General features: G+C 41.7%; 1 protein-coding gene across 1 annotated transcript in view; it reads right to left on the reverse strand.

Moving 5' to 3' along the window:
- Positions 1-24,801, reverse strand: part of LOC115620281 (pneumococcal serine-rich repeat protein) — a 32,562-nt gene that overhangs the window by 3,165 nt on the left and 4,596 nt on the right. Inside the window, exons 5-9 of the mRNA XM_030513455.1 lie at positions 24,063-24,201; positions 23,692-23,888; positions 23,493-23,616; positions 11,793-19,946; positions 2-183 (exon numbers count right to left, since the gene is read on the reverse strand). Of these exons, the coding sequence (XP_030369315.1) occupies positions 2-183; positions 11,793-19,946; positions 23,493-23,616; positions 23,692-23,888; positions 24,063-24,201 (8,796 nt within the window). The remainder of the gene's footprint in view (position 1; positions 184-11,792; positions 19,947-23,492; positions 23,617-23,691; positions 23,889-24,062; positions 24,202-24,801) is intronic.

Consider the following 24,801-nt stretch of genomic DNA (forward strand, 5'->3'; position numbering starts at 1 on the left):
CACCCAGGGAGCTAAGACTGCTACGATTTTGATGCATAGCCACCAGACGATCAATATCCTCATCCGATTGTGCCGGCCACGCCTCGCTGGAGGCGCGCGACTGTATTGGACTGCCGGCGGCATCATTTCGCTGCCCCATCACAGGTGAACGACTCAGCTCCTCGGCCGCTACCTTGGCCTCTTCTGCGAAATTTACAAATGGAAAATAATCACAATAAAATAATATAATATATGTTAATGGAAATTGTGGCAGTTTGCGCCTCAATTATTTCTAATGATAAATAATCATCTCCACACGCACACAGATACACTCATCGATCGATCCGATCATCAATGCGATTGATGCGATTAAAAATCGCAGCTCATTTATTAGATTGAGCCGCTGATAAAGCATAATGGCAACAAGACTGGCTAGCTCGTTCATTACACTGGTCTACAAAGCGGCTGCAAAAACAGACTCCATTACTAAACAAATATTAATGAAACTTTGAAAGCATTATCATTAGCTTCATTTCTGTACTCCTGGTTGTCAAGTGAAAACCACTCCCCTAACCTTTCTAATGGTCGATTAGGAAATTGATTAGTTCCTTTAATATTACCATTTAATATTAATATTAAATAAAACTTATAAGTATGCATTGTTTGTCATTTAAAAGTATTCGAGGCAACTCTTTTTGAGAGTTTAAGGCAATCCATTTATTAAAAAGTAATAATCATTTGAAATGATTTCAAACAAATGTCAAAATTAGATAAATACTCATGAGTGCCTCATGTTTCAATAAATTAAGGATTTCAGCAATTGAAATATTATATTTAATGAGTGTCTAGAAATAGACTCGTTTATAGCAAGTGCGCTGAAATACTCAATTAAACCATTAAAACTCTTAATGTTATTCAAAACGTGACATTCTTTCTTAAATAAAATTGAATAATAAAATAAATCCCTAATTCTGAATATACTTGTAGATTGACTTTCATAAACTCATATGAGAAATTGAAAGTATACATTTTTTTAATTTTTTTCTTCGGATTTTTGCAGTAAAGCTATAAGAAACTGATTTCTTTTGTCAAATTTGGATGAAGAGATCGAAGATATGATTAAAAATTTATATTTAGAATTCGAAAATCCACTCTACGGTTGTCAGAGAACCAAGTCTTATGGTTTAATTAGAGAAATTACGTTTATCTATCTGGCATTCAACCTATTCTTAAATATTAACAAACATGAAAAATGTGTGGTTTTTTGAAAAAAAAACTTTAATTTTAACATAAAAAATTGTGCCTAAAAGGGGTTCATTGGAAAGGGCATTGTGGTGGACGACAACCATTTTGAATGCTGCTCTTTGAATTTTGCGTCTATAGATGTGAACTACTGGAGCACAAAAAAAAAGGCTTTCCAGGTGAGCCATCTTAACTGAAGACAACCAGCGGAACTTCCCAACCTTTTAGCATTATGTAGATGTTTCATTTTGTTAAATTCTTTGTTGTGTTTGGTTTCTTTTTGTGGAAAACAGTATTGTTATGGCCATATTGCTAGCTCGTTGAAAAATAAAAATAGTGGACAAGCAAAAGAAGAGAAAAATTTGTAATAAAGAATTGAACGCGCGAAGGCGGAGCTAAGCTTTATTTTGAGGATGCAAACCCTATTGCTTTCATTTAATTTCCATGGTATTTTAATTTTAGTCGCTTTCTTTCGGAAGTCTATTATGTGCCAACTTTATTAAATGGGCGTTCTGTCAACTGATTTGAATTTGTGTTAGATTTGCCATAAATACAAGTAAATAAAAATCAGTCGCAGACGTACCACTTACGAGTCTATTTAAAATTCAAAAGAAATACATTCTACATAGAATTATGATATTATTTTTAAGCAGATTGCTGTTTTAACTTTAAAGAAAAGGTTTCCTTAATCCACAAAATTCTTAGTATTGCTGTGAATCAAATCAAAGTATGAGCGAGAAAGTGTTTTCCCAAGTCCAACAAACTCCTAGTATTGCTCTGAATCAAACTAATTGATGAGTTCAATATTTATGAATATATCAAAAGAAACTATAGAAATCCCAAAATAAATACATTCTACATAGAATCATGATATGTTTTTTTTAAACAGCTTGCTGTTTTAGCTTTAAAGAAAGGGTTTCCTGAGTCCAAAAAAAAGAGTCTAAACTAAATGATGAGTTCAATATTTACGAATAAATCAAAAGAAACTATAGAAATCCCAGATCCCTCTTTCGAGTCTATTTAAAATACAAAATAAATACATTCGGCATAGAATTATGATATTATTTTTAAGCAGATTGCTGTTTTAACTTTAAAGAAAGGGTTTCCTTAATCCACAAAATTCTTAGTATTGCTGTGAATGAAACTAAATTATGAGCCCGAAAGGGGCTTCCTAGGTCCAAAAAACTCTTAGCATATTTGTGAACCAAACTAAATTATGAGTTCATTTATTACGAATAAATCAAAAGAAATTATAGAAAGAAAGCCCAGATTAGAGACATAACATAACTTATGTAAAATAATTGAACGTCTTAGCTTAACTGAAGCTTATCGTGCTGATAAATGTGTCGATAAGTACGTGACGATATGTGTTTATATACGAGACTGTGTGCGCGTGACTTGGTGTCTTCTGATATGCGCCTAAATATCCAAATAAACCATATCTTATTGTGCAGTCGAAATGTAAATTTTCAAAGGCCAGATGCCGCAGAGCCCGCCTACCTGGGCGCAGATCTGCCTCACAGAAGCTAACTTGCAGTGGCGTGCGACGCGGCAAGAATGTGGCGGCAGCAGCAGCAGCAACAGCAGGCGGAGCAGCAGCAGCGCCAGCCACACATTCCCGTGTCAACAAATCCTCCTCGAGCGTTTCCAGAAAACGATCCGAATTCGAACGCAAACTGTCGTCCCAAGTCCAGGCGCGTCGCTGCTGCTGCTGCTGTTGTTTTTGTTGCTGTTGCTGCTGTCGCCGCCGCGTCACCACCACGGACTGAGTCGGCAGACTGGCGATCTCAACAAAATCTAAACTCAAGCTGCTCTCAGCTATATGCGTACTTGGTCTGTCCGTCGCTGTTGCTATTGTGGACGTCGTTGCCGCTGCCACCGCTTCCCGTTTCTTCAACTCGATCATATAGGCGGCGACTTTGGCGTCGATGTCGTCATCGTCGTCATCGGATTCGGCGCTAAAGTTGCCATGCGGCTGGCAGCAGCCGCAACAACAACAGCAGCAGCGCCAACGCTTGGACTTGGCGGAGTTGCCAGAGTTGTTGTGGCTCCAATAATTGGAGAAGTCACGTTTCTGCCTCCGGGGGCGGTGTCGGCGACGGCGCCACCACCACCACCAGCCAGAGACGTCCCATAGACGCTGCCACTTGCGTTCGCTGCGTTGCGTGGGTGGCACACGCTCTTTATGTTTATTGCTGCTGCTGCTGTTGTTGTTGTTGTTGCTGTTGCGCATGCGATTCAGTGCCGCATATTGTATCTTGCCCGCCGATGTGCTCGGCAGGCTGTTGATGCCACTCGATGTGGATGTGGCAACAACTTTGTTGTAATTGTGAATGCCAGCTGGCGCTGAAATCTTCTTCAGTGGCTTTGTCGGCGTTTTATTTCTTGTCATCGTCGTCGTCGTTGTTGTTGTTGTTGCTGGCACCACCTCTTTGCGTTTTAGTTTCGCTTTGTGGCCAATTAAACGCGTCAATTTTTTCATGATCTCTTTTTTGTTGTTATTTTTGTTTTTTAGAGCAACTTTAAAAGTGTAAAGCTGACTGCAAAAAAGTCATTTCATTTCATTTCATTTCTTTGTTATTGCTGTTGTTGTTTTTAATTGAATTATGCCTGTCTGCCGCCTGCCTTGCCTCAACCGAACTGATAAGCTCCAACTCTTGATAAGCAATCACAGTTGTGTGCAAAACTATGGAAAGTTTGACACGATTTTAATGGCTATTATCTATACTATGAGTCGTCACTGGGAAGCAACGAATATTTTTGGTCGTCCGGTCTGTCTCATTCAATAAAATTTAGAAAAATGTTCAACAGTCAATGAAGTGACGACCCTGAACTTTTAGCAAACTGAACAACCAAACAAATAGTAATAATAACAATAATAACGAAAAATAACGCTTAGACAGCAACCTTGTGGGCAACGGCAGGTCACGTAATTAGATGCCAGAATGCCGCAAAATCGAGGTGTGAACTATATTGTACTATAGTATATGTAGAATAAAAGACACGGAATATGGGTCACATGGAATGCAATTGCCAGACAATATCAAAACGGACGCGTCTACAAGGTCGATGGAGCGAGCACACCTTTCTACTTGCGACATTTAGTTTCCGTAAAAGAAAAAAATACCTAGCTTTATGCTTTATTGGAAATCCCAGTCACAAAGATATAAGGTAGGGGCAACCTATGATGGAAAATTTAAAAAGCCAGTACTCGTGCTATCAAACAACGCTGAGAAACTGATTTCTACCAATTCATTCTATGGCAGCTATATAAAATAAAGACTTTGTATGTGGTTTGTGTTAAACTAAATTTTTGATTTCCCTTCTGGACATAAAATCTTTTCATAAAATATTTCTGCTTCTGAGCAAAGGGTAAAAAAATATATAAGCAACTAGAGTTTCTTAAAGAGCAGATTATCTGGCGAATGCTTGGTAATCAATTCTAAAGAAATTCACTGTACAAACGTGCTACTGGCTGCTTATTTTTTTATGTGAAAATGACTGACGACGAGAAGAGTTCGCTATAAGATTTAATTATTCTTTTATTTTTGAATTTAAGCCACGATATAAAATTGTATTATGAGGCTACTTTCGCAGCTACACGCAGATAATTTGTCAAAAGAACAAAGAGTTTCTTATTATAGTTGACATTGGAATACTACGTCCCTTATCAGTTCGGGTTAAAGTCTCGATATGTGGTTATACGAAATTCAACTCAAGTTATACAAAATCTCTTGCATGAAAAATACAAATTAATAGTTTTTTGAAAGCTGTGAAATAATTTTGCAATGTGTATTGAAAAGTTGAACCCAATTCGAAAGATAAATTGAAAGATTATTGCTTTGTGGTGGCTGAGCGATTAGACCTTAAGTGCTGCCTATAGAGGACCTCTTGTATACACTATAGGACGGAGCTGATAAGCAGCACAAAAAGAGGAAAAACTTTGGTTGCTTATACTACTCCTAGAAATTCTACATAATCCATTCATTAGCTACAGAATTGGAAATTGAATAACTGATTGATAATCTGGTACAAGATGATGGAAAGGGCAGATTTTGAGCACTCACTATACGGATTAAAGATATAGTAAGTTTGTCTGAGAGCTAGTGCTCTGACTTAGGTGTACATTAAATACATTCTCAACAATAGATTATTTTTATATAAACAACAAACTGCACACATTTGTCATATCTCTGAACAATTTGGAGCCTCACACATTAGATAATACTGATAGGAACGCCCAGTTAAACATTTACAACAACCTTATATCGATATAGCTGCATGTTGTCGCATTATACCTATTGAAAATGTGGACTCTACCTAAAAAAATATATAGTATATATATATACTCGTAGAGTTATTAAAATTGCTGTACGTCCGTTAAAATTTCTCTCAATTCAGTCACGATTTGTTGACAAATGCGACCTTAAAATGCCGACGAATGCCGTTAAGTGAATGGCGAACGGGCCTATTTAAACACTTATTGCGAGACTTCTATAATTTACGCCATTTTAGCATAAATCGTAAACAATATACGAGTGAGCGATAAACGTGCATGCAGGCAGGCAGGCATAAAAATTCAGCAAATGAAATGCAAACAGAGAAAAAATCAAACAGGCGTCTATCTGGGCGAAACACTCGAACACTTTCACTTGCTCTTGATTATGGCTTATGGCTTTGGTTTTGGCTTTAGCTTTGACTATGGCCATATAGCTTGGTAGCTTGGGAGCCAGGCCTGTCTGTGTTGTTGTTGGCTATGGTTGTTGCGTTTTCCACTTTGATTTTTTATTAAGATTTCTCGGACTTATAGAGCGCGTCAATTGCCGTTAAGCGTGGCGGAGCAACTGAGCGCCCAAGAATCTATGGACCACATGTCCAGTCAGTCGGCGAACAAAATCTAAGGTTTATTCAATTATTTAAATATTGAACCCGGGGGTCACCACTGCAGAGCAATGGAAATGCAATTAACGAAACGATTCCAACAATAAGTGACAAGTGAATAAGATGGCTGTCTTCATGTACAAGTACATACAAGTACATACTATATACCGGCCAAAGGGGTCAATTAAATTAGCGGCGATCAGAAGTGAGTGGCCGATCAGAAAGGGTGATGTCTAATACAGGGTGTCCACTAAATAAAATTATGTATTTCATGCAAAAGAATTTAATTTTTATGCCCCTTATTAATATGGAAAAGGGTGCCATTTCAATATTTGTTTAAAATAGTATTGCGTTCGAAAGTAAAGAAGTAGTCATACAAGGGCGTAGGAAGGGGGGCCGTTGCCCACCACCCTCCCCCCCTACAAAAAATTGTTCCATACAAAGTCGACCACACGTTCATTATTATAACGAACTATTTCGCCTTAGAATGGAACTGAGTTGGATTTGTTGAAGTTTTTCCATTGATCATATGCATAAATTATTTTTTAAACGCATCGTGCATTATTTAATGAAAATTTTATTTTTTTGTCATTTTTTTTTATCATTTTTCTTATCATTTACAAATAATTAAAGCAAAGAAACATTCATTTTTTGGGAAATTCAAGTCAATTCATTATATATTAAGCAGAAACAAATCTAAAGAAAATATTTTTCCATAATAATTTTAGGTATTCCTTAATGAAGAATCACATAAGGAAATATTCTCTAACTAATTACACTAAATTCTAGTAATAATTAGATATACCAAATCAGTTCAGAATGTAGAAGCTTTAAAATATGGCTTCGAGGTATGATCAGGCAGGTAAGGAAGGAAAACTCTTCAAAAATTAACATTTATAAATGATTTAAATTAAGAAAGAATCCTGTTATGGGAAATGGGCAATCGTGTCAAGTCACGTATATACATGTAAGTACTATAGTAGAAACAAAGTTAACAAAAATATTTTTTAATAATAATTTTACATAAAGAAAAACTAATTAGTAAAAATGTAAAGTCCAAATTAGTTCATATTATCGAAGTTTTTAAAGAAGGATTTACGGTATGATCAAACAGGTATAGAAGATGTTATTTTCGTAAAACCCAACTCTACACCGAAATATAGTTTTTAGATGCTGAAAACCTCTTTGAAACTATCTTTTTAGAGTCTATTTATAGTATATGCCAATATTATTTGCATGTCTGAACATAGTTTAAGCTTCAACTGAAACCTACAACATTTACATTGATCCCAAAAATATAAAGGCAGTATAAAAAGAACATTTTTAAATAGTTTTTAAACAGATTTTCAACATTTAGTTTCTAAGTTCTTTGCATTATAGAAATTATTTTATTCCTCCAGTTTTATTAATACTCGTACATTTCGAAAAGAGAAATTGTAATAAATACTCGTACTCGTACACCATGTGTCGCTGAGGAACAGTTTTAACAAAAGCGGAAGCAATCAGTTGCGAATGAAAAATAAACAAATAAATACATAAAGAGAACTATACAGCTTTTATATTTTAATAATGCAAATGTTTTTAAGGCCAGCAGTTGAATAAAAATCATAGTTATTGTTACAATTCTTGTTAAAAGTGGTTGCAAATGAATCAGTTTCCTAAGTGGCTTTCAAACATTGATGTAGAAAGAACCGCAAATGAAAAAAAACATAGCTCAAAACTGATGACTGAGCTATTTGATTTTAATAACACTTAAGACTTATTTCCTAAAGTGTTGAACTCGTATTAAAATATCTGCTTTTTAATTACTCTCTTTCAGCAGAAAAGTGTAAAAAGTTAAGAGCGAGAACTACACTTAGTAAAGAGTTGCAAAACATATCTCCTTATCTGAATGAAAACATTTTCTACTCAATATAAAACGCAAAGTAAATTTGTAATTTGTAATATATTGTTATTTGTTTTCGGTAATTTGAAATTCAAAAGATATCGGAAGCCTAGGCATGTTGGGCATGAAATTGAATTGCTCTGTAAATTATTTAAAATGCCGGACGAGCATTGCAATGTTGCATGTTGTGTGTACGCACAACAACTTCCGTGCAACAACAATTAAAAGCCATCTGCAGTATGAAGTCTATTTCATAGCAATGAATTGGAGCACCAGCATACGAGTACAGCAATATTTTATTCAAAATTATATGGCACACAGGAAATAAATAAGTAAACACTTTATCAAAATGTCAAGAGCTTCACATACAAATACTTCATTACTTTGCGGCCGACTGGCAAACAGCTAGAGCCAACAAAATTAAATTGTTTTGACAAAATGACGTGAAGCCAATAACAACAACAACTGAAGCATTAACCGAAAAAAAGTATATACATATGTATAAAATAATAAAAAGCAACAGTCAGTCAGCAGGGGTGCGGGCTAGAAGGCGAGGGGCGCTCACTTGAAAGTTCAAAGCCCGTCTGCAAAAAAAACTTTAGCTCGGAGTTCGAGTTCCATTGACCAAGCAAGGTAAATGTGCTGGCGAAATATAATTGTAGTGCAAACACACGCGCACACACACACACACGCATACACACTTAATAGCTTTATGGCCAAATAACAAATAGACGATGACAACGCCCCCACCAAGCGGAACTCGCGCTCAGCTTTCAGCTTCTGCTGTTAATGTTGTTGCTGCTGGTGGTGATGATGACGATGATGATGATAGCCACAGTAGACGAGCAGCGTGGCTTAATATGGATACAGTTAATTGACCTTGATTGAGTGGGTTTCGGGCAAAAGCTGGCAAAGCACAGCCACATGTGTGACTCGCCGCTACAGTGAAGCCATTAAAAAGGTCAAAACAGCTCTCTACTATTGAGAAGAAAATTGTAGCCAAGCCAATGGCCTTCAGCACCATACCTTAGAGTATACCAAACAATCAATCGAATAGCTTAAAGAGATCACAAGACGGGCATATTGGGTTCAGAATCAACATAATATATGGGCTTTAAGTTTTAATAGATTATTTAAGAAGAAGACTACAATCTTCTTATATTGCGCTGCTTTTGAAAATATATTGTGACCATGATTACTTCTTTTACTTTACTTTTTCATACACTTTTTCTTTCATTCTTTAGCAACACAAATAATATTTATTTATTTTAAAATTGTTTCATTAATTTGCAGTACTTTTTTGTTAAAGTTGTGATGATTGGTGTCTTCAAAGAATGAATAAACACACTTGCTCCTTTATTTGATAAAATATTCCTACTTTATATTTAATTTTGTTTTTTTGTAACTATTTAATCATTTAAAATGGCCAAGGTATTGCATTGATAGACTGGATTTAATAATATTTAAGCTGTTTATCATTTAATTAAAATTGATTCTATTTATAAAAAATATTGAAAAGGGACACTCAAAAAGTATTCATAAACAGAGAAAAAGTTAAAAGTAAGATACAAATCAGATATTTTATAATTCATTTTAAATACTGCAGATATTCTATTATTAATGACATTCTTTTTCGGTGATAATGTAAATTGTATGCACCTTAAAGATAATTTATTTGTTTCAAGCTGATTGGTTGAACAAAGGCGTCAAAATCAATTTTGTGCCTTGGCGCATTTCTGTCTAGAACCGGGTTTGTGCCTCAGCCATTCACGAATGATTATGTAGAATTTGATGGAGAAAATTGTGAAACTAGTTTGAAACTTAATTAAAATTGTGAGCTACTCGCTTGGAAATATTTCACAGCACTTGAGTTGTTTTCCTTTCTATTTGGTAGAGAGAGAAAGTGTTTTCTTCGAACTTTGTTGCAGCAGAATGTTAAAGAAATTGTATAAATTATTTATACAATCATACGAGTATTTATAGCAATTTAGACTTGTTTCAATAGATTAAAGTGAAAATGGTATTCAAATTAAATCAAGTTGCTATCAAATAAAAGACCTACAAGTAGTTAGTTATGTTTTCCATTAATGTTACGATTTGCAGATTACGATAGAACTGCTCAGGCAAATATCTTGACTGGTGCTTTAAGTAAGCAAGGAAATTACAATTTTAATACCACGATCAGAGACAATAAATAATTTATATCAATTTATTTGTTGTTATATTTTTTCAATATTTGCTCTCTCTCTTTTCAGCAAGACTATCTTTTAAGGCTACAACTTATTTATTTCCAATAGCGGAAAATTACACATCCATTATAGGCATAACTCACCATATACTCGCATGTACCGATCTGACTTAATATGGCCGTTTGAGCTGTTGCTAAGCAACGTCAACCTTATTAACGTCGGGCACCTTATTACAGCCGAACGGACGCACAGCGAATACGCATGGCTTAAATGGCATAAGGCCATAGGTAATGGGCCAAGCAACAGATTTCGCAGCAAAAGGGTTAGCTGTGGAGATGCCATGTTGGCATGCCAAGCAGCCAAGTTCAAGAATTCACAGCAACAACATTTTTGGGCATAAAACGCGTTTGCATGTAAGAGAATGAGGCGAGGCAAGTCGAGGCGGGGCGAGGCGGGGCGAGGCGTTGGCTAATCGAAATTTTACAGGCGAGGCATTTCCAATTTGTGCAACACGCACGAAAATATGCTGACCATGTCGCAGGCCGGAGGCAAATCAAGAAACTTCAAACCATAGTCACTTGAGAAAATGTTGAAAATAAAAGTTGTTTCTACCTGCCGGCTAAGCTCACAAAAGAAAAATGTTTCTCAACCATTTGTAACTACTTTAGTGTAAATCCAATTATATATTTTTGAGCCCTCTTATCGAATGCAACAAAAATCAAGCCTTAAATTAAGATAAATGATCAATGAGCAGAGAAATTCTTAATTAATGTGTTTTTTCCTTAGGTTGTGAAACATTAATACTGAAGATGGAGTTTTGTGGAAATGGGAAATTCAGTTGAACTATTTGTCGAAAGGCCATTTCATAAACAAATATGAGAATGCCTTTGATTTAAAATTCTGCTATTTCTTTTATGTGAAACATTTGAAACTACTAGAATTTAAACTGCTTTTGCATAAAATATCTATATTTTTAGTGATGCTTCACGGATTGGAAACTAAAAACTTGGAAAAGTTTAAACCCACAATTCTACAAAAACAATATTAGTTGTCTTGCATTTAAGGCTCTTTGTTTAATATTTGATTCTTTATAAATTTCTAGTTTTGGTAAAGTCAAGATTCAAATGCTATTGTTCATCATACAACTGTAATCAAGAGAAAATTCTACCGAAAAATGCAGTTAAATTTTGTGTTTTATCTGAGCAAAATTGCATAAAATTTCATCTGAATTAAATGATTTAATTGAGTAATTGAGGCATTTTAAAAAAAAGTAAACAAATTTTAAAATCTATTTCAAATTTTGTTCTTTTTATGATTGATTGCATTTTAAAGGTTCTGAGTCATTTGATTTGACAAACTTTAAAAATATATTATTTAGAAAATGTTACATCTATAATCGTGTTACCTATATAACCAATAAATATGAAAATAATATAACACGACGACCTCGATAGCATGTGACGGCCCTGTATTATTGTAATACATACATTCTGAATAGAGTTCTAATTGTCGAATTTCAGATAGCATTACACTTAGTTTTCTCTCAGTGTATCGACCACCCGGTAGTATTTGGAGCGCCCTAGGTGTGGCAACGATTAAAGTTAATAGCAACTCACCCGCTGACATATTCAAACGCTTGCGAGCGTCGCGCTTCGAGTAGAGGAACTGTTGTAGACCGCCGCCCAGTTTCTTGCCACCACCGCTGACTGATGTGGCACCGGCAGCAGAGCCACCGCTGCCACTTGCGGAGGCGGCTGCGGCACGTGCCGCCAGGCCGGGCGAACGATAGCGTGCACTTTTGGCACTGCCCGTCGACGCTGTAGAGGATGGTGTGTAATTGAGCGCATTCTGCGACTTGGTCATGGGTGTGCTGGTAATGGCCACACCCGTCGAGGTGGTAGGAAGACGGGGTAACGAGTTAGTGCTGGCTACCTGAGCGCCGTTTAGGCTGCGTGGCAAGGTGGAACGGTTGCCGGCAAATTGTGGTGTACCACCCTCATCGCTGGAGTCCGTCTCGTAGATGGCGTCGGGCACGCTGGAGCGTCGCACATCCTTGGCGGAGTCGTTGCAGGAGGAGACAGAAGAGGATAGCCAGGGCTTGGCGGGGGCTGCCTCGAGCTGATGATGATGGGCGTCGCCACCGCCAATGCTGCCACAGGAGCGCACGCGATCCAATTGCTCGCGACTTAAGCTCTGATGGTTGAACAATAAATCGCCTGCCGATCGGCGCTTTGCTACTGCCAAAGCGGACGCAGATGATGAATTGTCCCGATCTAGTTGACTGAGCTTCGTTCTGGAGTCGCCATTAGCCAGTAATGCCGATTCAAAACTGCCGCGCCAAGAGAAGCGCTCATAATCGCTCGCCATGCCGCATTCCTCGCCAGCGGTGTCGCTCACACCGCTGCTCGACTGATGGTGGTGCGGACGTTGGCTGACGCCACCTGCAGATGAGCTGGCGTTGGAAGCGGGCGGATGTGCATTGGCGGGTGTGCCGTCCAGGAGCAAATCGTGTGACTTGCTGCGCAGCTTCAATTGCTGATAAGCCGTGTGATGTGAAGCTGGCTTGATGGCCAGGGACTTGACTTGCTCCGGTTTATCTTTTAGCTGCTGTTGCTCCTCCTCCTCCTCTTCATCTTCCGTGGTGGTGGCCGAGATTTTGGCCTGCAACCGCTGCTTGTGATGATGATGATGGTGGTGGTAATGATGTGGCTGTTGTCTGGGTGCTGGCGTTGGCGTCTCATTGCCGCTGCTCACCTCGTGCATCAGAGCCACCAATCGTGTGCCAATGTGCTGCATAACCTTGGCGAAGAGTTGTGGTGAACGAGAGCTACCTGTTGATGCCTGATCCTGGTCCTCGGGGCCCTTCTCAGGCGCTGTTTGCACATCAGGTACCATTTCGACATGGCCCACGGCCACTTTTGAAAAGGAGGCGACTAGCTTCTGATAGACCAGTGCCGTCTCGCCGTGTAGTCCATGCAAAGCATGCGTTTCATCCAACAGTCCACCATCGCCTCGCACTCCCTCCTCATCCACCTCGAACTTGTTGATAATTTGTTGACAGCTCGCCGAAATTTGCGCCTTCAGTTGACCCTTGTGCTCGCCCTCTGGATCCGAGCTGGTATAATCGGAGGAATCGTAGGAATCCGACCAGGTATCCTCGCTGCTCAGATACTCGACTATCTCACGCACTTGGTCGTCATTAATGCCGGGCACCGTTTTCATCAGACGCGTCAGTTCGTTCTCAAAATAGACCAGCTGTGCGGGTCGGTTGCGTGTCATGCGACGCATGGAGCTGGGTGTGCTCTGTGTAGTGGCTGTGGGCGTGGTTTGATTGGGCGTGGGGGGCTTGGAACTCTGCTGTTGCGCATTCGCTGTGGCCACTATGAGTGTTTTGAAGAACTGCCGCATTTTGGACATCATGAGATTGGTCTCCTCATCGGAACTCCAATTGTTGAAGCTATCCTTGCGCACCAGATTCGAACTGATGGTTACGGGAGGCAATAGTGTTACGTTCGCCCGACGTGTGGCGCCCTCCGCTGATGTGCTGGCTTGTTCATCCTTGGGCAACAGCAGTACAGTTGGCGACGCTGGCGGCAACTCGCGATCCTCGGTAATCTGTTCCAGCGCCTGTGTAGGAGATTTGCTGCCACTGGCATTGTTGCCCTCAAATTCGGGGCTCTTGAGTAAGTCATCGTTGCTGCCCACAAAGCCGCTGTCTCGACTATGATGATGTTGCTGCTGCTTCTTGGCCTGTGCCTGCGCCACACTTCCAGCCCCACCAACACCCACACCCATGCCCATGGCGCCTGGTGTGGGCGTGCGACACTCGGTGGCACCTACGCCGGTCTCGCCAGTCGTTGCCTCATGCAACAGCTTCTTCTCATCGAGTGAGTCGTGGCGTTTGCGCAATTGCTTCTTCCGTTTTATGGTGTCTGAAGAGCTGCCATCCGATGCTCGCTCTCCAGCACTGATCATATGTATGACCGTATCGTCGCAGCCCGCCTCCGACTCGGAGGTATCATCCACAGCAGTGGCCGCTGCATCTAGCGTATCATTTGAGCCAGCTGCCGTTTCGGTTAGCAGCAAGTTGTCGAGAGAGGAGTTGTGGGAACGGGGTGTGCCGCGAGCTCGCACTAAGCGCTTGCGTCTTTGACTGGGACTGGGATGTCCTTCGCTATCGCTGCCCACACTGCCGCCGCTCTCGTCGCTGTCTGCCGCTTGCTTCTCCCCACCACTGAAACCCATAAAACCGGAGAGAAAGTATTTCTCCAGCCGTGAGGAAGCCAGGTCGGCAGCACTGTTGCCACCATCGAGCAACTGCTCCTCGTGCGGCAATGAGTCCAAGCTCTCGGAGCACTCACTGCTTACTTCTGAGGCTGTGTCATCGCCACGGGTGTCTATGGAACTCATGACCTTGCCATCGCCCAGACCAAAGAAGAAATATTTCTCCAGCTCAGAGGCAGAGAGGCGATGATGGTGTTGCAATGTACGCTGACGTCTTCGCTCTGCCAGCTCCTCCTCCTCTCCGTCGCACTCAGCATCCAGCTCGTTGTCAGCTCTAGTGGAGGCCACTTCGCTCTCCTCGCAACTCTCCTCCACAATCGTGTGCAGCGTAAAATCAATGGCCGACCGATGATAGCCACGCAGCTCCTCCTCACGATCTGCATAGAGTGCACGCGTCAAGTCGCCATCGCCCTCAGCATCCTCTGAATCGGTGGCTGTGGGCGTGGTCGTGGCATTACTCAAATCATCTTCATCGCCACGCTGGCTGAGCTCCTCCACCCAGGAATCATCATCGGCAAGGCCATCGTCCAGCACCAGCTTCGTGCTCGGACTGAAGGGTTCGTTGTTCAGTGAATCCACGCTGTAGGAATCACGCGATGATTCGCGTTCACTCACTTGCGATGGTGTTGGCGTCACGCGCTGCTCCTCAAGACTGGCACTATACGGGAATGACTCATCGCCTAGCATGGAGAGACTAAGGCTCTGCATTAGCAACTTATTGTTATTGGCTATTTCATAATCAGCCAAGGCTTTTGTAGTCGCGGCGGTACAAAGTGTTGTTCTAGTTGCTGGTGTTGTTGTTGTTGTTGCTGCTGGTGTTGCATTTTCATTGTCTTTTGTAATCATTATTAGGCTACGGTATTTGGCTGAAAGCGAATTTTTAGGTGCAGCAGCAGTGATTGGTAGTGCCTGCTTTGTTGTTGTCGTTGATGTTGTTGCTGTTGCAATTGCTTCAGATATAGTAGAAGTAGTTGTTGCTGCAGCTTGCATTGGCAATTCTTTGTATTTATTGTCGTTTCGCCCAAATATTTTATCGTAATCGTTGTCCGCCCCGCACAACCCGCCGCCACCCATCCGTGGCTTTAACGTGTTTTCACAACTTTCAAGCACACGCGACGTCGTATCTACACACACATTCGAATTCGCATTTACATTCACATTTAAGTTATGGCCCGCTGCTACGTCATCATCGCCAGCTGCGGTGGTAGCGGCTACAACAACAACAAATTCATCGTTTTCAGTTTTTGTCTTTTGTGCTGCGAAATCGTCATAATGTTCACTATTATTATCGTTACTTTTGTTGTTGTTCGTATTGTTTTTGTTGTTGTTATTGTTTTTCGTTTTAGTTACGCGCGCGTTTTGTTCGTCAACCGCAACGTTTAACATTTCATTTTCAACTGCCGGCCATTGCTGTTGTGACTTCGACTTCACTTCGGCTGCGCAGTCGGCTTGGCCATGAGCACCAGCAGCAGCAATAACAACAACAGCAGCAACAGGTAGTGCCAGTGACGGCTCTTGCTCTCTCTGTTGTTTGTCTCTCTTGGTGTTATCGCTCTTGCTGCTTCTGCTGCTGCTGTTTACCTGCTCAGGTGCTTTACTCGCTGTTATTGTTGTTGCTGTTGTTGCTAGTGAAGTTAGCGAGTAATCAACATCACTGACGCTGGCACTGTTGTTGCTGTCGTTTCGCTGTTGCTCGTTTATTTTGCACGCTTCGCTGCTGCTTGTTGTGGCCCCTTCGCTGTTTTTATATCCGACGCTGTTGCTGTTGTTGTTGCTGTTGTTTTTGTTGGTTTGCACAGCTGTTCGCATTGCCAGTTTATTATCGCTGTTTGCTTTTACCTGCTGCCGCTCACAGGTAGATGTTTTTGTTGTTGTTGTGCTCTGCTCTTCGTTTGCTTGTTTAAGCAGCAAATAATCGTCATAAACAACTTCATCATCAGCAATGCCGGTTACCTTTTCAGCTGCTTCTTCCTCTTGCTCTTCTTCTTCTTCTTTGTTAACTGAAACTTTTAGTGTTGGCTTTCGTTGCTGTATGTCGTCATTAGAATTTTGTTTGTGCTTCTCGGAAGTGTTTGCCACACTGCTCTGCTCACTCTTGCATGCCAACAAATCCGCAGAGAGGGCGTCCGTCGACTTGTCGCTGCACTCAGTTGGCTTCGCCACCACCTGCGGGCACTCGTTGCTGCTAGTGCTGGGGGTGGCAGCCACACCAGTGCCAGTCAAATGATCCTCATTGATTTCGGCCACACCACGTCGCAACTGTTGGAGCTTGAGTTCCAGTTGGGAATTCTGCTTATGGAGGGCCAGCAAGCGATTGACATCGTTGGAAATGCTGTGGAGCTCATCGCAGGCCTGCAAGGCGCTCATATCTGCGTTCTCTAGTTCATTTAATTGCTCTGATTGCTCTGGCACGGCAACTGGCACTTTCTTGGCAAGTGTGCCACCAATATCGTTCCCCTCTTCGGCATTTAATGCCCGCATGCCTTGCAGCACCACAACATCAGCATTGTCGGTGCAGCCGCCCACAACAACAATGCAGTTGGCAAGCTCAACGCTTGAGTTGGCCGGCAAGCGTTCACTTTCATCGTCGTCATCATCCTCAGCGTCAGCGTCAGCATCAGCTCTCTTCTCCTCCTCCTCCTTCGACTCCTCATCTTCCTCCTTCAACTGCTTAACATAGTTTAGCACTATGCCGCAATCTGTGCGCTCCGTATCGGTATCATTGTCCGACGAATCTTCTAGATTGGCGTCGGAGGAGGAGGAGAGCGAGTCCCCTTCGGTGCTAGAGCTGTGGCGCCGCACACGTGCACCCGCACCACCACCCACACCCCGATTAACAACGAACACCTTATTGAAGCGACGACGCTTGGGTCGGCGATCGGCCACAGTGCCGGTATCATCGGAGTCACAGGACTCTGAACTGGAGCTGCTGGCACTGCTGCTGCTACTGCTACTCTTATTGCTGCTGGCCTCATCGGTGGTGCTGTGGTGTTGCTGCTCTTGTTGTTGCTGTTGGTGTTGCTGTTCTTGCATGGCCACTGCCACATCATAGCTGCGTTGCACGGCCATGCGGGGCTTGCCTGCCGCACCCTGGCCGCCTAAATCCTCATCGCTGCTGGCTGCGGATGCCTCATCGGCACTGCAATAACTTTCGCTGCGGAGGTAGCCAGCATCGAGCAATCGTTGCTGCTCCTCACCCTCAATATTGTCGGCACTTGGCAGCGACATATTTGTTGCTGTTTGATTTTTAATTAAACAATTTCGATTTTTCGTTGGCGTCGCTCTTGTCGCTATTTTTGTGGTGACATGTTCTGTTTGATTTTCTGGGCGTTTGTCTAGCGATTGTTTTGTGTTGTTGCTGTTGTTGCAGGCACTGCTGTTAATGTTGTGGCTGTTGCTTTTGCTGCTGCTGGCCGTTTTGGCAGCAACATTTTCGACTGCAACTTCATTTGGCGTGGGCAGCGGGCTGCGGGCTGCGGTATCAGCGCTCACGCTGACGCTCAAACGAGTTATTAGCACAGGAGCACTACAAGTGGTTGTTGTTGTTGCTGTTGCTGCTGCTGTGGTTGCTATTGTAGTTGTAGTTGTTGCTGCTGCTGCTGCTGTTGCTGTTGCTGTGCTTGGTACTTGATTTTTATGTATATTTGCTTCGTCTGCTTCTTTTTCGACTATGTCTACTTCCACTTCCACTGATCTACCCCTCGACACTGCCGCTGCGTCCACACTTTGTTCACTTGCCAGGTAAGTTTGTCTACCTGTACGTGTGTGTGTTGCCAATAATTTGAAATTTTGCTCAGCTTCGTGGGCTTTTTCTAGCTCTGCTGTTGCCGCCGTTGCAGTTGCAAACGCGTCCCGCTTATCAGTCGTTTGTGTGACTAGAGCTCTATAATTATGGCTGTTATTGTTGCTGTTGTTGTTGTTGTTATTTTCACATTTATCGCGCGCATTACACAATCTCAATGTTGTTGTGGGCGTAGCGGCATCGGTCGATAAATTAGAGACGACCGGCGACGAGACGAGACGCGCTTGTTGTTGTTCACACGACGGCGAACGCGATGCTACTAAACTTGTTGCCAATGTTGTTGGCTGTTGTTGCTGCTGTTGCCGCTGTTGGCCAATTCGGCGCGTCGAGCTGGTCGTGTCCAAAGTTTCCAGGCTGCCGGCTGTGCTTGGCTGCTGTCCGACGCTTCCCCCTCCTGCCTGGCTGCTGTAACCGGACGACGACGCTGATGAGGCATTCGAGCAGAGCGACTGCGTCATCAGTGAGCCCAGCGAGGCGCTCAGCTCCGGCGCCGAGGACTTAAAACCGGCCAAACGCTGACGCTGAGTACTGAGCGGATTCAGCTGCGCAGCCGTCGTAGGCAATTGTTGGCAACTTCGACTTGTGCTCGGCGGCGTTGGATCGAACATGTTGCTGGCCGCGGCGAATTGCTGCTGGTAATTGTTGGCCGCTGTTGAGTAGGCAGCCACCACAGCGGCCGCAGCCACTGCGGCCTGTTGTTGTTGCTGCTGTGGTGTGCCGCTTGCAACCGCCGCTGCCTGCCATAATTGCTGCAACGAGGCACAGAAATGTTCGTCCTGTTCGAGTGTGTGCAGAGGTGTGCCGGCCGAGGCGAAGCTGTCCATTTGCCAGTTGTGATAGGCGGCCATCGGCACTGGTATGGGGACAGGCACCGGTATGGGCACATATTGTGGTTGTTGGGGTGGTTGTTGTTGCTGTTGTAATTGCTGAGCATTGCAGCTGCAACGATTTACCGAGTGCTTGTGGTGGTGCTCCTTACTCAGGAAACGCGCCTTGAGCCGCGCCTTGATGCCCAATGGTAGCTGCGAGCTCGTTGTTGATGTTTGCTGTTTGGCATAGTGGCCATCGGAGCTGGTCTGGGAGCTGCTCTCCCCACCCTGCATCAGCAGCTCCTCATCGGTGCCGGTGTCGCTCTCACGTATCTGGGAGCAATAGCTTCGCAGCTGGCGGCGTTGCAGCAGAGGCGAGTCCAGGGGGGAGTTGGTGTTGCTATCGCTAGACTGGCGCTGACGTTGATGTGATTGCCGACGCAAGCTAGGCGGACGTGTGGGCGTCGTGGAGGAATTGGAATTAGAGGCATAGGCAATCATGGTGGTAGTCGTTGTGGTGCTGGTTGCAATCATCGAGGGCTCAAAGTAATCCCAATCGCAGTCCTCAACATTGCTCACTATGCTGTGGCATTGTTGTGTTGATGAAGAATTTGATCCCGTATCGGTATAATCGCCCTCATCATCCTCCTCCTCCTCTTCTTCTTCTTCTTCCTCTTTGCACGACGATGATGAATCCGAGTTGAGAAAGACGAGCTTAAACTCGTCAGCTTCAACACTATACTGAGACGGACCGACGCTGCTGTTGCCGGTGCTGTTGTTGTGGGCCGTTGTTGTGACCCTAAAGTCCAGTTCTGATGAGGTTTCCATGGCATCATCGCTAATGACCGCCAGCTGACGCTGCTCGTGCTGCAGAGCTGTAAAGTAGCGGGGTGGATTTCGTTTTCATTTTAGACAGTTGCCGGAAGTTGTTGAAGCTTGACGGTTGGTTACCAACACCACTCTAGGGTTAATATTTACCCAAATACTGGTTTCGCAGGTGCACAAACAGTGCGCTATTGGGCTAGGGTTACGATTATGGTTAGGGTGGTTTTTGTTAGCTTACTCTTCATACCAGCACCAGAATGATAATGATTTAGCCATGGGTCAAGCGCTTAAATATAACTACTATACAGTGAGGCAAAGTAAACTACACCGGTTAGTGATACGCAAAATCATGAAATCCCAATGTATTATTTACATAAATATTAGTAGTGTTAAGAAACCCCTTTACCTTTTTACAGTGGATAAAATTTATTATTATTTATGTATTTTTATATAAATTTAGTATCACTCATAATTATAATTATATGTACGATATATAGTCTGATACAGCCTCAATAATTGCAGGTAGTTTCGAAGATATAAGTAGTATCTGAATACATAACTCGAAAATGCTTGAAACGGACTTGTTTCCGAAATTTAGATCATAATGTTGGCAATGTAAGAAATGTTTTTAAGTTCCCAAAATATATTTCGAAAGATTGTTACAATTAAATGAATGAAGTAGATTATAACTGACTTTCCAAAACTTGGTGGTTGAAAAGTGTGCGGACTGAAGGGATTGCTTGCTATTTGGTTTTTATTTTTTGTAGCTTTTGGTATCAAATAATAACATAACGGCCAAAGCTGGTGGAAGCCATCTAAATATTAAATATAAAAATAAATAGAAAACATTTAACAAACATTTGAAAACTAAATGTAAAATGTCGAGTGAAAGTTTTTACAAAATAGAATTAACTAAATCAGAGCAAAAAAGCTTTGAAATCATTTGTTTTCAATTTTATGTATCTTTGTCATGCAATTTTAAATACCATTTTTGATTAAAATATTAAAGCTTTCAAGTGTTGTTTTTCTCTTCATTCTCTTCACTTACTGCAGGAAACTTAAGTTCATTTTTCAAATCTCTATCCTTAGTGGTTTGGTCAGAAATGTTTACTTAGGCAATTTCTAAATCGGATTGCAAAAAGATGAGTCCCTGCACTGCAATTTATTAATATTTATAGTGCATACCAAAGTCTGCCGAAAGGCTTTTGAAGCGGCCACTTTGTGTTGTATTGGGCGTTCGTTGGTGCTCAATTGAGAACGGCATCAAGTGTTTGTATTTGGCAACAACAACTCAATTCCAATATGTGGTAACGTGCAACAGCTTCGAAACATTTTGCGGGTAGACGTAAAGCAAACAATTTCTACAGCGCATGGTAAATGTGAGTTGCAAGGGCTTAACATATACGAGTACAGTGGGGAGGAGAGGGTAGCACCCAAAAATGCTCATTCCAACAGTGCTGGGAGTGTTGAATGTGCCACAACCCACACTCAGTAGGTTCTCGAGATAAGATTAGCGGGGCATACACATTTTTGTCAGCCGGTCCAGCCAGACATTGGCAAGGCTTTGCTTTGAGGCTGCAAGTTTTGCGCTTTGTGAAGAAAATATAGGAAGCGGGGACGACGTGTCGTTTTGCTGCACGTGTGTCATGCGGCATGCGGCATGTGCGATGCTGACGGCAGCCACAAGCAAATAAACACACAGAAAATACCGAATTAAAACATAACAAAAGCTGAAAGGCGTCGGCGTAGCCGGCTGAAGCCAAACAAAATGGGGGCATTCGGTCGCTGTGATGACGACCACGCAATATTCGCATAAAGTTTAGCAGAAATGTTTTTTTTTTGTTTTGTTTTGTTGACGCATGGCGGCTGCGTGGGCCGATTTATGAATTGCCTGCCATTTTGCGCAAAAATGTCAAAGCAAACACAGGCACAGACGCACACACAGATATTAGAGCAAACAGTTTGAAGTGGCCGGAAGGTGGGCGAGAAAATTCAGTTCCTTTTGCCTGCGGCTTATATTTGTATTGTGCTTAATTTTGCGTGGAAAATTCGTTTGAAGTGCCAGACCGTACTCCTACTTACACGCCTCTTACAAGTATGGACGTATGTATAGAGCATGTAAAGCTGTCCGACAGTTAGCCAAAGCCATGGCGGAAGTCCCTAAGCAACTATTAGCACCGCTCAGGCAGGCAAAAACAAAATGGCTGTGACAAGAAAGATGTAATAAAGTGCTCTGTCTGCTGTACAAATCCCTTAAGCGCTGGATAGGTGAACAAAAAGTGTAGCATACTTCTAGGCCGCGTGAAAAATTGTTTCAAAATAAGTTTAGAAAACTCTTGAACTGTGATGTGAAAAATATAAACTTTAGAGAGTCCAGAAGTGTTAGCAATTATAACTTTGAATTATATTTGTTAAATAAAAATATGCAGATAATTAAGGTCTGGTTTTTAAGTGTAAATATAAGGAAGCCAGACTTAAGCTTACTGTTTAATACGACATCAAAATGATCGAATAACTCCAATTTAATTTGTCAATTCGATTCATTGAGGTGTGTAAGTATTTTATTTATGTGATTCCTTCCCAAATAGTTTCTTATTAGTATTAGCATTATTATTTTTAATACGTACTTCAAATACTTTTGTTTCAATTCGTTTCAATTATAAATCTGTGTGCTTCTCTTTAAGTTAAGTGACTGGCTAAATGATTTAAATTGAGTGGCCAAACAAATTATTTATCCTTGCCTTTAGATGACAAGGAACATGAAGTCGTTGACTGCTTTTTCTTTGCAGTGCTTGTTGTTGTTGGCGCTGCTGATGGCGTTGTAAGCCGCTGATAATGACAAAGTTAATAAGTGCCGACCAAGGCAGATAAAGAGAGTGCGACGGGGAGAGACTGGAGAAACTTGAGCGTTTACAAAGCGACAATAGGCGAGGACAGCGACGACATTGGCGACCAGGTGGAAGCAGCTTAATTAATTGTGCAAAATTAGACAAAAAGCGAAACCCAACACAGAGTGAACGAGTTTGTTAGTTGGAGATACCATCGCCATTACCATTACCTAGACCATACCAGCTAATTAGAAACGACACATACACACAAAAAAAGAAGAACACAATTGCACCCACACCTTAAATATAAAGTGAAAACTTCCATTTGGCGCACATTTCAACAGTGCATAGAACGGGGTCTACATTTTGAAATCGCGAGCTTACATTTTGATAAAAAAAAAACACTTGAACTTAAACGACAACTCGTAAAAATTTAAATGAAATCCCTACCATGCCTGGCAAAGCTTAATTTAAACAAGATTGATAGAAATTCTCTTGTGTAGAGCCAATTCAACTTAGCCTTTTATGCTTTGGATTTAAATATGATTGTGTTACTTGAATTTGTTGGCGTATATTGATTTATACATTTATATTTTCTATCAGATAAAAATTCGACAAATAAAACCACAAAAAAACAACAGAGAGATATAATTGCATTGAAATATTTCTCTCAATATATTCTATGATATGTCCGCCATGGAAGCCTTCACTGTATATACAGGTACTTAATGTAAAATGACACAGAAATGCTAAATCATTAGCACTTACCCTCTTCGGCAGCCTTTTCCTTTTCCTTGCGCCGCTGCAGGACAACCTTCTTGAAGACAACGGCTGCCGCTTCCACTGCATTCTGCAGCTCCTGTTCCCCGAGCGTACTGGTGTGGGCGCCCGTCTAGATGGGAGGACATAAAAGGAGAGTATGTTACAAGACTTCAGGATTATTTAGTTGTACACGGAGAAGACTTACCGCTGCGCCGCTTGTGTCTTTGTCCGCATCCTTGACATCATTCGCAGCCGTAGCCGTCTCTTGGGACTTGTGGGCTTCGTCATCCTTAGCGGCTGTGGATGCGACAGGAAGTGGCGTTTTGTTCATTCGCATGTTTGATTCTGAATTTCTATGCATAAGGAGTTGATGGAAGGAGTAGTGATGTTGGTGTGTGCTACCTGTGGGTTCAACAACGTTTGTGTTTGTTTGTTGTTGGCGGGGGAAGAGATGGCAAAGGGTGCAAAAGCCGTTTATGTATCGGATAACTACAGGTTTCTACTGCCGTCCACTTTAGTGGATGGCTTGGCGTGCCGGTGCAAAAAAGCAGCTACGCAAATGCACTACGAACTTACCTTCGTCATCTCCAATGCCGGCGCGACTGTTACGCCGACGGGGCTGTGGAATTTTGGAGGCCCCAGCACGTGTCTTGTCTAGAATGTCAGCCAGGGGACGGGGGCTGGGAATTTTAGAGGGTTCCATTTTCTTTGGTGGCTGGAAAATAACATGTTCGATTATGTTCAACGTTATATATTTGATTTAGAGAAAGGTTTGCAGCTCCAGAACTTTTGATCTGGATTGGTTTTTCAGAGTTTTAATTTAAAATGTACCATTATATGGGTATTTTTTATATTATAACAAGCATCTAATTAGGGTAGCAACATTAATAAGCTTCAAGGGTTTCTAAACAGCACTTCTACTTGTAGTAGTGCTGCTATGCGATTATAAAATTGTGGGATATTTCCACAGTTTTCGATTATTTGCGATAAGTTATACATTTTTAATAAATGTTTGAAATCCTTGACTGATCTTGGATAAAAATTGCTTAAAGCGTGGAGAGCGAATGATGTTGGTCTTTATCCATAGTTTGAAAATTAGAATAGGTATTAAAATCTTATTTCTCTGCAGCACAATTGTTGAATCTTTAAAAATTTATAACTCGCAATTAAGTGATTATTCCCCTTTCCATTATTGTCTGCGATATTCAACATAATTTTGATTTAAAATATTTGTAATAATATTCAAATACTCGAACATCCTAAGCATAATTATTTAAACTGCGGAAAAGATGTATTAAAAGTTTATTTCTCTGCA

This window comes from Scaptodrosophila lebanonensis, unplaced genomic scaffold, assembly GCF_003285725.1.
Source record: "Scaptodrosophila lebanonensis strain 11010-0011.00,11010-0021.00 unplaced genomic scaffold, SlebRS2 tig00000024-arrow-pilon, whole genome shotgun sequence".
NCBI lineage: Eukaryota > Metazoa > Arthropoda > Insecta > Diptera > Drosophilidae > Scaptodrosophila > Scaptodrosophila lebanonensis.